This window comes from Oncorhynchus mykiss, chromosome 20, assembly GCF_013265735.2.
Source record: "Oncorhynchus mykiss isolate Arlee chromosome 20, USDA_OmykA_1.1, whole genome shotgun sequence".
NCBI lineage: Eukaryota > Metazoa > Chordata > Actinopteri > Salmoniformes > Salmonidae > Oncorhynchus > Oncorhynchus mykiss.
The window spans coordinates 12195088-12207639 of record NC_048584.1 but is presented as its reverse complement, the minus strand read 5'-3'; the positions used below and the strand labels follow the sequence as shown (position 1 = coordinate 12207639).

Sequence of the window (12552 nt, the reverse complement as noted above, 5' to 3'; positions counted from 1 at the left end):
CATCATTGAAATATTGTTCATATAATTGGAAACGCAATAAATGTCTTGCATCTCACTGGAGTTTCCTCTCCTGAGTTAATAGCATTCAAATTCTTGCTTCTGTTTTCCACAGCAAACAAAGGAAGAGGGATCTTGTTATACTCTGCTTTGATGCTCACCGGTGTCGCAGCCACAGCCATGAAGAGCTAGGCTTTAACAAGCTATGGCGGTGTATTAGTTAGACTTTGAAAGGCGCCACATCTCCAAAATGTGTGTTCCTCATCTGCCTCTCTCTCTCTGTGTGTGATCTGTCCCCCTCTCCTCTGTCCTAATTAGCACGCTCCTGTTGTTTTCTCCGTAATGAATAAAACATGAATGATAAAAAGTCAAACTAAAGGGTGATAAAGATGAGACCCGAAGGTGTAAACAGTTTCATGTTGTTCTACTGGATAATGTAGACAATAAAATAATGAAACTCGTAAAGGGGTCCCTAATAAATTACACATCTTCTCCATTACTATGTCAAGCAAATCAATCACGGCTTTAAAAAAAGTTGGTGCGCTGTTTACCCAAGCAATATTTGCATGCTAGCCCTGTTAGCATGGTTTTGGGGGAGGAGATGATAGAGCCGTGAAGAATTGACTACAGACAGGATAGCACAATAGTCCTTGTGGTTAAAAAGGTTTGAGTGGCTTACTGGCTTTGATGTGAAGGAGGCTGTATGCTAAGTGCACCTTCATATCTGCCCAACACAAAACACCTTGTTCCCTCACATTAAGGCTAATTATTGGCTATTAGGGAGATGTCAGGACTCAGGAATAATTGTCACGTAAATACGATTCTCTCTCGCGACACACGCACCCACAAATATCTTTCTGTCTCCCTCTCAGCCATACATGGGTACGCACACATGCCTGAACTTTGCCCAAAGATGTTGTACACCAAGCAGTGCTCAATTCATCATAAGAGCCTTTCAGCTGCCGAGCTGTAAATGTCACCAGAGTTAGGCAGCTCTCTGCTGTTTAACAAAGCCCCCCCCAGAAATCTGCCATCTCTCCTAATCTACATTTCAGTAATATAGCAGACACTCTTATCCAGAGCAACTGCATACATTTTTTGGGAATTGAACCCACAACCCTGGCATTGCAAGCACCATGCTCTACCAACAGAGCCACACATGGATTATCTTGCCTAGTTTGTGATAAACCGAGGTGTTAAATGCCTATGGCATTGTATTTCCCCCAAGTCTTTGTACTGTGCACACGTTTCCATTGAGACTGACAACCATAACCTTTTCTCCAAGCTGCTCTCTCACTGGTTGTGATTGGCATTGATGGAGGCATGGTCTACTGATGCTGTGGCTGTGCCTGGCTCAATATTAATTCCATCTCTCTCTCTCTCTCATATATATAGTAGTTATTTGATGCAGTATATGTGGTGCGATAACAGTCCCAGTGTGGCTACCTTCCATGTTTATCTCTCCCTGTCCCTGCCATGATATGTGGCAATTGGTTTGAAGTGTGGCATGTCTAGAAAGCTCTCCTTTCATTTTACTGGGAGATATCTAGTGATATAGCAGGTCCATAGTCTGCCGTAGATGTTTCCCATCTCCCTGCCATAATATGTGCTAATTGGCTTGAAGAATGGCATCCTGCTCCCTCGACGGGAGATATCTGCTTACACGTGTCAGCTGTGTAACAAAACACTGAAATGAAAGTATACGGCTAGTTGGGTGGTCCAATGGTAGCAACTGGAATTAATGCTGTATTGCTGTAAGGGACATATCTGTGTGAAATGGACACCTCAGCCTGCGTCTTCAGAATCCCCAGGTGTTCTTGTGATATCCAGGGAACTGTTGCTTCATCCATGAGCAGGGGGGGAAATCACAGCTGTTTTCCCTGGTCTGCCTATTAAGGGGGCTCAAATGTAATAGTTGGGCTGGATGGATAGATTTCCTCTCGTATTCATCTACCCGTCCCTCTCCCCTCACACTCACTCCTCCTGTCACCAGATAGTTCTGTCAAATTAGATGATGCCCATCCCCTCTACTCTAAAAGCACACACCTGGTCTCACTGGCATGGCCCATGGAGACAGCCTGGACTGGACAGCTCAGGGCAGGCAGCTGATTACATGGAAGATGGGGTATCAGATGGGGTGTCTGAGTAACCTACGACACATGGAGGAAAGTTTATTCCATAATGCATTGTAGATACTGCTGTTACACAACCATACTGAATTCATGTCAATTACAGGGATGCCTGTAACACATAGAGATGCAGTATACTGTATGGCATTACTAGCAAGGTGACCTGCTACTATTGTGCTATTTTATTTCATGATGAAATCATCTGGTCATCCACCATTCATTGCTGTGATATACATTACATTAATTTACTAATGGGAACTTGATCTAATAGTCTAGGGAAGTGGTCCCATTGTTCTCTTTGTCTCTCCAAGGCACTAACGCCGTTTATTAGTGAGAGAGAGAGTGTGTGTGTGGACATTTTCACAGAATGATCGCAGGTCATTATGGAAACCACTGATTCAGAGTCATTTGCAGATTCAAGTGATTTGGAAGACACTTCTTCAGGTTGCAGTGACGGGGATTTGATGATGATGTAGACAGCTGTAGAGAATATGGTTGTTACTATCATCTCTTATTCTTGATTTGTTTCTGTGTTAGAAAGGATTGTGTGATGGCAAAGTTAATTAAATCAGAATGTGACATTGTGCAATGGGGCCTCCCAATCCTCTTTCTATTCTGGTTAGAGCCAGTTTGCACTGTGCTGTGCTGTGAATGGGAGTAGTACACAGCGTTGTACGAGATCTTCAGTTTCTTGGCAATATCTCGCATGGAATAGCCTTAATTTCTAAGAATGAGAATAGATTGACGAGTTTCGGAAGAAAGTTCTTTGTTTCTGGCCATTTTGAGCCTGTAATCGAACCCACAAATGCTGATGCTCCAGATGCTCAACAAGTCTAAAGAAGGCCAGTTTTATTGCTTCTTTAATCAGTACAACAGTTTTCAGCTGTGCTAACATAATTGCAAAATGGATTTCTATGATCAATTAGCCTTTTAAAATTATAAACTTGGATTAGTTAACAACGTGCAATTGGAACACAGGAGTGATGGTTGCTGATAATGGGCCTCTGTACGCCTATATAGATATTCCATTAAAAATCAGCGGTTTCCAGCTTCAATAGTCATTTACAACATGTCTACACTGTATTTCTGATCAATTTGATGTTATTTTAACAGACAAAAAAAAAGTGATTTTCTTTCAAAAACAAGGACATTTCTTAATGACCCCAAACTTTTGACCGGTAGTGTATGTAATATGTATGCATGGATGACTGTAGGTTGTTTTGGATAAAGGCGTCTGCTAAATGGCGTATATATTAAAACGTACGTTAGTGTCCTACATTAATTTCTTTGGGGGATGTGTTTGACTGATTTGTTTTCAATTTGTGTCCCCACAGAGAGGACATCAGGACGGCTAATGTCATTGCTGCTGATGCCGTCACCTGCCTGGTCATTGACAGAGAGTGAGTAGTACCCTGTGTCGTCTAAAGATTTACTTTTAAATGTGTGCAGTTTGTTGGAAGTTGATTAACCTTTTACTGCCATGAAAAAAAGCAATTGTAGTGCAGAGCATGAACCACATCACAGTAGCATGACTATTATAGGATTGGTATGTTTTAACAAAGGTTTGTTGTGTTCATCCATATCATTGATTATAGATCATTCATCACTCATCAGTATTATGCAATTTATTCTGAATCCGAAAACAAATATCTTCCCCACATTTCAAACATTTTTACAACTATATCATGACATAACGCCATACAAAGAACATAGAGAATAGTTCCTGTTTTGAATGACAAGCAGCATGGTAAAACAGTGGGACTGGGGATGGAGCACTGTGCACTGCATGGTAGAAAGCCTGTTCTCTTCCACTCCCCATAGACCTCATCAGCGCTGTGTGGGTCTGGGTCTCTGTGTGTCTCTGTCAGAACCAGAGGCAGGGCTAAAAAAAAAGGCGAACGCAGCACACAAACGCTGGAGGCAAGAGAGGAACATTTTCTATTCGCTCTCTGCGGGAGATCCACCATTCATTTGATCATGTTGGCCGCCTGAAAGCTTTATGGCTGAGTCTGTTAAAGAGGGCTTGTTTTGGCTGCCACGCTGCGCTCCCTCCGCCATCATGCCGTTGTCGTGCATGTAATGATATGACCACTGTTGTGGATTGGGATTCTGGGAGGTTGTCTGAAATAGCACCCAATTCCCTATATAGTGCACTACTTTTGACCAGTGCCCATAGGGTAGTGCACTATATCGAGATGCAGACCTGGTACCAAACATACACTTGGACAGGGTGGTCAGGGAGAGTCAACTGAGTTGATTCAGTCTCCTCAGATGTGCTAATAGAGGAACATACTGTATATCAGGCTTAATGAAACTAGCCTACTTTTTTTTTACTACTCTGTCTGGCTCTTCACAGTGGCGTCTGTTAGTAGTGTAGTTTAGGAGTTGGATTTGCTCGGGCTGCTACGTATAGCTATCTGGCGTAGTCTATAAACTTTACGATAAGTCTAGGCTATAAACTTTTTTATCTCTTCTGCATTACTGATATCAAACACATTTATTATGGCAAGTCGGCCTTATCCAGTGCGAGTGGACAACTTATATATGGGCTTTTGTAGGAGAGGCACACTAAGAATGCAACTTTAAGTGGGTGTGAACTCCATAGTTAGAGCAACGCAGTTCACACTTCAAAATGCGCTGCCATTGGCTATCGTGGGTCCTATTTGTTTCTCCAGTCATGAAATTATAATAAATTCCTTCCGCCTAGACACATAATGAGGTCACGACTGTCACGAGGCTGTGACAGTTCTTGGCTTGCCTCACTGGACGTCGGTTACTCTCTACCACTTACCGTACATAATGTTGATTGTGTGAAACGATTCAATCAAAGATCCTTGTAAAGAGCTGTACCAGTCTGACACCTGAATCTAACCCTGGTGAGAACAGACTTATAAACCTCGGAAATAACTCCTGAGGTCTACAGTATACCTATCTATATGTGTAGTGATTGGGGGCACATTCTGTGCACATTCTATTCTGTTCTGGAACATGAGGCTGCCTCTCAGTGCCCGAGGGCCCAGACAGGCGCTTTTCAGCATTGTTGCCTGCTGGGAGAAAATGCCCCAGAAGCAACACTCCACAGACAGAGCTCAGATGTGTCACATTTAAATGGCCGCTCCTCCAACCTGCCCCCTCTCACTGAAATGCAGGGTGGTAATCTGACCCCTCTTAGCCCCTCTAATGGTTTCAGGCGCTTTGAAACAGATGGCTAAAAACAGCACAGAAGGACCCTTAATGACAAAAACCTGAATATGCTAAATGGGAAAAATGATCAATTTTGATGACGCTCCATCATAATCTGGTTATTTTTTATATAACCAGACATTTGTCTACTTCTTTAGCTTGTTTTTCCTCTATAAGAGATAAGAGAAAGTCTCAGATATGATCTATTTTTATCATGTTTAAATGTATTCTATTATCACATTTTGACAGTAATGTGTCATTACTTTAAAATTGCCAACTCCATACTAAATTGTAAGTCAATAGTGTTATTAGAGCTTACGGTTTATGTACAAACTCAAATAAACAATAGAAGATTGCATCTCAAAAAAGACAATGATTTACCATACCTTGTCAGGGAAACAAATGTGATTGCAGACAACCTGTCTGCCTTGTTAATCTTGACAGTATCATTGATGACAATATTTATTCTCCAGAACAGCTAACATCCATCATATCTTGTGCGTGACAGTACATTTAGGATTGCCTTTTGAATGTTCAAAGCATGCCAGCGGACATATGTTCTTGATTTTGGAAAGAAAAGAAATGAAACGTCAATTCAATCTAGTTTTGGACAGTCAGATCTGTTGATTGTTCTAATGCATTTCCTCAATCAAACTTAAGACAAGCACGTCTGCTCTCCTCCTATGCATCTCATCCGTGTGAGAGGTTTCATCAAAATGCTTTCATCAAAATGAATTCTCGATTGCATAGAATAAAATCAACCAAAAATCATATATTATTTGTCACGTGCTTCGTAAACAACAGATGTAGACTGACAGTGAAACGATGCAAAGATTATATATATATTTTTAAAGTAGAATAATAGAAGTAGTGACACGAGGAATAAATACACAGTGAATAACGAATAACAATAACCAGTACTATCTGCACCGGATTATCTGCATTGACCCTTTTTATACTGACTTGTTTTGTCTTATCACATATGGTACTGCTACTGTTTGTGTTCTGTCACTTTATTCCTAGTTATACTGTATGGACATATCTATCGCAACTACCTCGTACACCTGCACCCGGTACTGGTACCCTGTGTATATAGTCAAGTTACCGTTACTCATTGTGTTTATTATTATTATTATTACTTTTATATTATTTCTCTATTTTCTTTCTCTCTGAATTGTTGGGAAGGGCCCGCAAGTAAGCATTTCACTGTTAGTCTACACCTGTTGTTTACAAAGCATGTGACCGAGTACAATTTTAGATTAAAAAAAAATTGATTTTGAAGAAATATAACAGGGTGTACCAGTACCGAGTCGATGTGCAGGAGATCAAGGTAATTGAGGTAGCTATCTAAATATAGGTAGGGGTAAAGTGACTAGGCAACAGGATATATAGTAGACAGCTGTAGCAGCTGTGTGTGTGTGTGTGTGTGTGTGTGTGTGTGTGTGTGTGTGTGTGTGTGTGTGTGTGTGTGTGTGTGTGTGTGTGTGTGTGTGTGTGTGTGTGTGTGTGTGTGTGCGTGTGCGTGCATGGCGTCAATACCGTATGCATGTGTGCGCATGTTATGTGTGTGTGGGTGTATGTACAGTACCAGTCAACATTTTTGACACAGCTTCTCATTCAAGAGTTTTTCTTTATTTTTACTATTTTAACTATCTATATTGTAGAATAACAGTGAAGACATCAAAACTATGATATAACACATATGGAATCATGTAGTAACCAAAAAAATTGTTAAACAAATCCAAATATATTTTATATTTGAGATTCTTCAAAGTAGCCACGCGTTGCCTTGATGACAGCTTTGCACACTCTTGGCATTCTCTCAACCAGCTTCATGAGGAATACTTTTCCAAAAGTCTTGAAGGAGTTCCCACATACTGTATGCGGAGCACTTGCTGGCTGCTTTTCCTTCACTCTGCGGTCCAACTCATCCAAAAGCATCTCAATTTGGTTGAGGTCGGGTGATTGTGGAGGCCAGGTCATCTGATGCAGCATTCCATCACTCTCCTTCTTGGTCAAAGAGCCCTCACACAGCCTTGAGGTGTGTTTCGGGTCTTTGTCCTGTTGAAAAACAAATGATAGTCCCACGAAAGGCAAACCAGATGGGATGACGTATCGCTGCAAAATGCTGTGGTAGCCATGCTAGTTAAGTGTGCCTTGAATTCTAAATAAATCACAGAGTGTCACCAGCAAAGCACCCCCACACCATCATATCTCTTCCTCCATGCTTCATGGTGGGAACCACACATGCGGAGATCATCCGTTCACCTACTCTGCGTCTCAGAAAGACTCGGCGGTTGGAACCAAAAATCTAAAACTTGGACTCATCAGACCAAAGGACAGATTTCCACCGGCCTAATGTCCATTGCTCGTGTTTCTTGGCCCATCTCAGTCTCTTCTTCTTATTGGTGTCCTTTAGTAGTGGTTTCTTTGCAGCAATTTGACCATGAAGGCCTGATTCACGTAGTCTCCTCTGAACAATTGATGTTGAGATGAGTATGTCACTTGAACATTTATTTGGGCTGCAATTGCTGAGGCTGGTAACTCTAATGAACTTGTCCTCTGCAGCAGAGGTAACTCTGGGTCTTCCATTCCTGTGGCGGGCCTCATGAGAGCCAGTTTCATCACAGCGCTTGATGTTTTTTGCGACATGACTTGAAGAAACTTTCAAGTTACGGATTGACTGACCTTCATGTCTTAAAGTAATGATGGACTGTCGTTTCTCTTTGCTTATTTGAGCTGTTCTTGCCATATTATGGACTTGCTCTTTTACCAAATAGGGCTATCTTCTGTATACCACCCCTACCTTGTCACAACACAACTGATTGGCTCAAACACATTAACCTTTCTGATCTCCCCATCCCGGATCCAGGATCGTGAATACAGACTCAAGCTCATTACCATAACGCAACGTTAACTATTCATGAAAATCGCAAATGAAATGAAATAAATATGCCATCTCTCAAGCTTAGCCTTTTGTAAACAACACTGTCATCTCAGATTTTCAAAATATGCTTCTCAACCATAGGAAAACAATCATTTGTGTAAAAGTAGCTAGCTAGCGTAGCATTTAGCGTTAGCATTAGCGTTAGCATCCAGCACGCAACATTTCAACAAAAACATAAAAGCCTTCAAATAAAATAATTTACCTTTGAAGAACTTCTGATGTTTTCAATGAGGAGACTCTCAGTTAGATAGCAGATGCTCAGTTTTTCCAAAAAGATTCTTTGTGTATTAGAAATAGCTCCGTTTTGTACATCACATTTGGCTACCAAAAAAACCCGAAAATTCAGTCCTCAAAACGCAAACTTTTTTCCAAATTAACTCCATAATATCGACTGAAAACATGGCAAACGTTGTTTAGAATCAATCCTCAAGGTGTTTTTCACATATCTCTTCGATGATATATCGTTCGTGGAAGCATGGTTTCTCCTCTCAATCAAATGGAAATATACTTGCACATGACTTTGCGCACCAGTTTCGACGCAGGACACCAGGCGGACACTTGGAAAATGTAGTCTCTTATGGTCAATCTTCCAATGATATGCCTACAAATACGTCACAATGCTGCCGACATCTTGGGGAAACGGCAGAAGGTCTAAGCTTATTCCTGTCGCATTCACAGCCATATAAGGAGACATTAGAAAACAGAGCTTCAGAAATTCTGCTCATTTCCTGTTTGACGTATCATCTTGGTTTCGCCTGTAGAATGAGTTCACTTACAGACAAAATCTTTGCAGATTCTGAAACTTCAGTGTTTTCTTTCCAAAACTGTCAAGAATATGCATAGTCGAGCATCTTTTCGTGACAAAATATCGCGCTTAAAACGGGAACGTTTTTTATCCAAAAATGAAATAGCGCCCCTAGAGATGCAACTGGTTTTAAGAAGGAAATAATTCCCACAATTAACTTTTAAGAAGGCACACCTGTTAATTGAAATGCATTCCAGGTGACTACCTCATGAAGCTGGTTGAGAGAATGCCAACAGTATGCCAAGCTGTCATCAAGGCAAAGGGAGGCTACTTTGAAGAATCTCAAATATTAAACTTTTTGGTTACTACATGATTCCATATGTGTTATTTCGTAGTTTTGATGTGTCCAGTATTATTCTACAATGTAAAAAATGTAAAAAACGTTTGACTGCTACTTTACGTGTCGTGGTGTCAGGGTAAGTATGAGTGAGTGTGTGAGTAGAGTCCTGTGTGTGTGCATAGAGTCAGTGAAAGAGACTTAGTAAAAAAAAACGCTAAATGCAGGTAGTCCGGCTAGCCATTTGTTTAGCTTGTTTAGCAGTCTTATGATTTGGCCATTTTAATTCCTTAGTGATGGAAACACAGAAGAACTTGAAGCAATCGACCCGTTCCACTAGTCCCATCGATGTGGATGGGGGTGTGCTCGCCCCTCCATTTCCTGTAATCCACAATCAGCTCTTTTGTCTTGTTGATGTTGAGGGACAGGTCTCTAACCTACCTACAGTGGTGTAAAGTACTTAAGTTAAAATGCTTCAAAATACAACTTAAGTAGTTTTTGGGGGTATCTATACTTTCTTTTACTATTTATATTTTTGACAGCTTTTACTTTAATGTCACTACATTCCTAAAGAAAATAATGTACTTTTTACTCCATACATTTTACCTGACACCCAAAAGTACTCGCTGTATTTTGAATGCTTAGCAGGAAAGGAAAATGGTCCAATTCACAGATTTATCAAGAGAACACGTGGTCATCCCTGCAGCCTCTGATCTGGCGGACTCACTAAACACAAATGTATATTTTGTACATGATGTTTGTGTGTGCCCCTGGTTATCTGTTCATTTTAAAAACAATAAAATTGTGCCGTCTGCTTTGCTTAATATAAGGAATTTTAAATTATTCATACTTTTACTTGTATATGTATATTTAGAGCAAAATCATTTTAGTATTTTACTCATGTGATATTTTACTGGGTGACTTTCACTTTTACTTGAGTAACTTTCTATTAAAGGTATCTATACTTTTGCTCAAGTATGACAATTGGGTACTTTTTCCACCACTGCCTCCCTATAGGCTACCTCATCGTTGTCAGTGATCAGACCTACCACCGTCGTGTTGTCAGCAAACTTGATGATGGTGTTGGAGTCCTGCACAGCCACAAAGTTGTGGGTGAACAGGGAGTACAGTAGGGGACTAAGCACAAACACCTAAGTGGCCCCCCTATTGATGGTCAGTGTGGCGGATGTGTTGTTTTCTACCATCACTGCCTGCGGGTGGAACATCAGGAAGTCCACGATCCAGTTGCAGAGGGAGCTGTTCAGTCCCAATGGTCCTGAGCTTGGAAATGAGCTTGGAGGGGACTATGGTGTTGAATGCTGAGCTGTAGTCAATGAACAGCATTCTTACATAGGTATTCCTTTTGTCCGGGTGGGTGAATGCAGTGTGGAGTGCAGTAGAGATTGTGTCATCTGTGGATCTGTTGGGGTGGTAAGCAAATTGGAGTCGGTCGAGGGTATCCGATAATCTAATTGATGTGAGCCATGACCAGCCTTTCAAAGCATTTCATGGCTATAGATGTGAGTGCTACGGGGCGATAATCATTTAGGCAGGTTACCTGCCATCTTGGGCACAGGGACTTTGGTGGTCTGTTTGAAACAAGTCGTTATTACAGACCATGTCAGGGATTGATTGAAAATGTAATTGAAGACACTTGTCAGTTTGTCAGCGCATGCTCAGAGTACGCGTCCTGGTATTCCGTCTGGCCCCTCGGCCTTGGGAATGTTGACCTGTTTACAGAGAGCGAAATCATACAGTTGTCTGGAACAGCTGGGGTTCTCATGCATGGTTCAGTGTTCCTTGCCTCAAAGCCACATCCATCGAGCATCAGAACCGGCGTAGTAGGATTTGATCTTAGTCCTGATCTTAGTCCTGCTTTGCCTGTTTGATGGCTTGTCAGAGGTCATAGCGGGATTTCTTATAAGTGTCTGGATTAGTGTCCCACTCCTTCAAACAGGCAGCTTTAGCCATTAGCTCAGTGCGGATGCTGCATGTAATTGGTAGTCTTTAACAAATCTACTTTGAAACAAAAGTATACACCTCACACACATGGTTATGGGCTTAAAAAAGTAAGACATCTGTACCATGTCAGATCTAGAGTTAAAATGTATAACATTTTGAGTTTGCATCTCAATAGTACACTTTCTATACATCACAGAAGATTGAAATATAACGAAACTTTTTAACATAGAAACACCGGATTTTCGTCCCCCCAAAGAAATCTTTATAAATTATGAAATTATGAAAAATATTAATAACATTCCGCCCATGAAGCCAAAGAGGGCACTTTTGGTCATTGACTGCAGAAAAAGGCTACTGAAGCCATTGAATTATGTGGTAAACTCCTCAATGTTATTGGATGAGTCCCGGAACATATTCCAGTCTGTATGACCAAAACAATCCTGTAGCTTAGCATCCGCTTCATTGGACCACTTCCGTATTGAGCTTGTACTTCCAGTTTGCTTGTAAGCAGGAAGCAGGAGGATAGAGTTATGGTCTGATTTGCCAAAGAAAGGGCGAGGGAGGGCTTTCAATGCATTTCTGTGCACGTTGCTTCTAGTTGCACAGGTGACATGCTCATAAAAAATATATTTGGCAACCAGAAATGCCACCTCTGAATGATTATTTTCTTATTTCTTATGGCCCTATACAATTTGTTGAGTGAGGTATTAGTACCAGCATCGGTTTGTGGTGGTAAATAGACAGCTACGAGAAATGTAGATGAAAATTGTTGGTAAATAGTGTGGTCTGCAGCTTGAGGTACTCTACCTTAGGCGAGCAAGAACTCAAGAGTTCCTTAACATTAGAGACACGCCCCTCTTCCCTTCATCTTACCCGAGTCTACCGTTCCGGTCTTGACAATGCATAGAAAAAAAACTGAAAGATGTATGTCCTTGTTCTGCCACGACTGAGAAACATTGGATTTTTTGGGAGGGTCGGATCGATAGGATAGACTAGAAATGGAGCTCATCCAATTTCTTCTCAAGGGATTACATGTTCACCAACAGAGCAGAGGGAAATGGCAGTCTATTTGCTCGCTAATGTTCTCTGGTCAGGATGCTGGTTCGCCTGCATCTCTTTCGCTGCCGCTTCCTCTTTCGTGTCCTGGGGATTAGGGCCTGGCCCAGAGTATGCAGAAAGTCCATAGCTGCCGACTTGTTGAAGTACAAAATTACGTCCATATCGAAGTTAGTGTTCTGATGTCCAGACGCTA

The 12552-nt window shown here is 41.3% G+C and overlaps 1 protein-coding gene across 5 annotated transcripts in view; it reads left to right on the top strand.

Moving 5' to 3' along the window:
* LOC110498977 (cGMP-dependent protein kinase 1) overlaps positions 1 to 12552 on the top strand; it is a 169035-nt gene that overhangs the window by 139887 nt on the left and 16596 nt on the right. For all 5 annotated transcript variants that reach the window (XM_021575730.2, XM_021575733.2, XM_021575734.2 and 2 more), the window contains one exon: positions 3461 to 3526. In XM_021575730.2, the coding sequence (XP_021431405.1) occupies positions 3461 to 3526 (66 nt within the window). The remainder of the gene's footprint in view (positions 1 to 3460; positions 3527 to 12552) is intronic.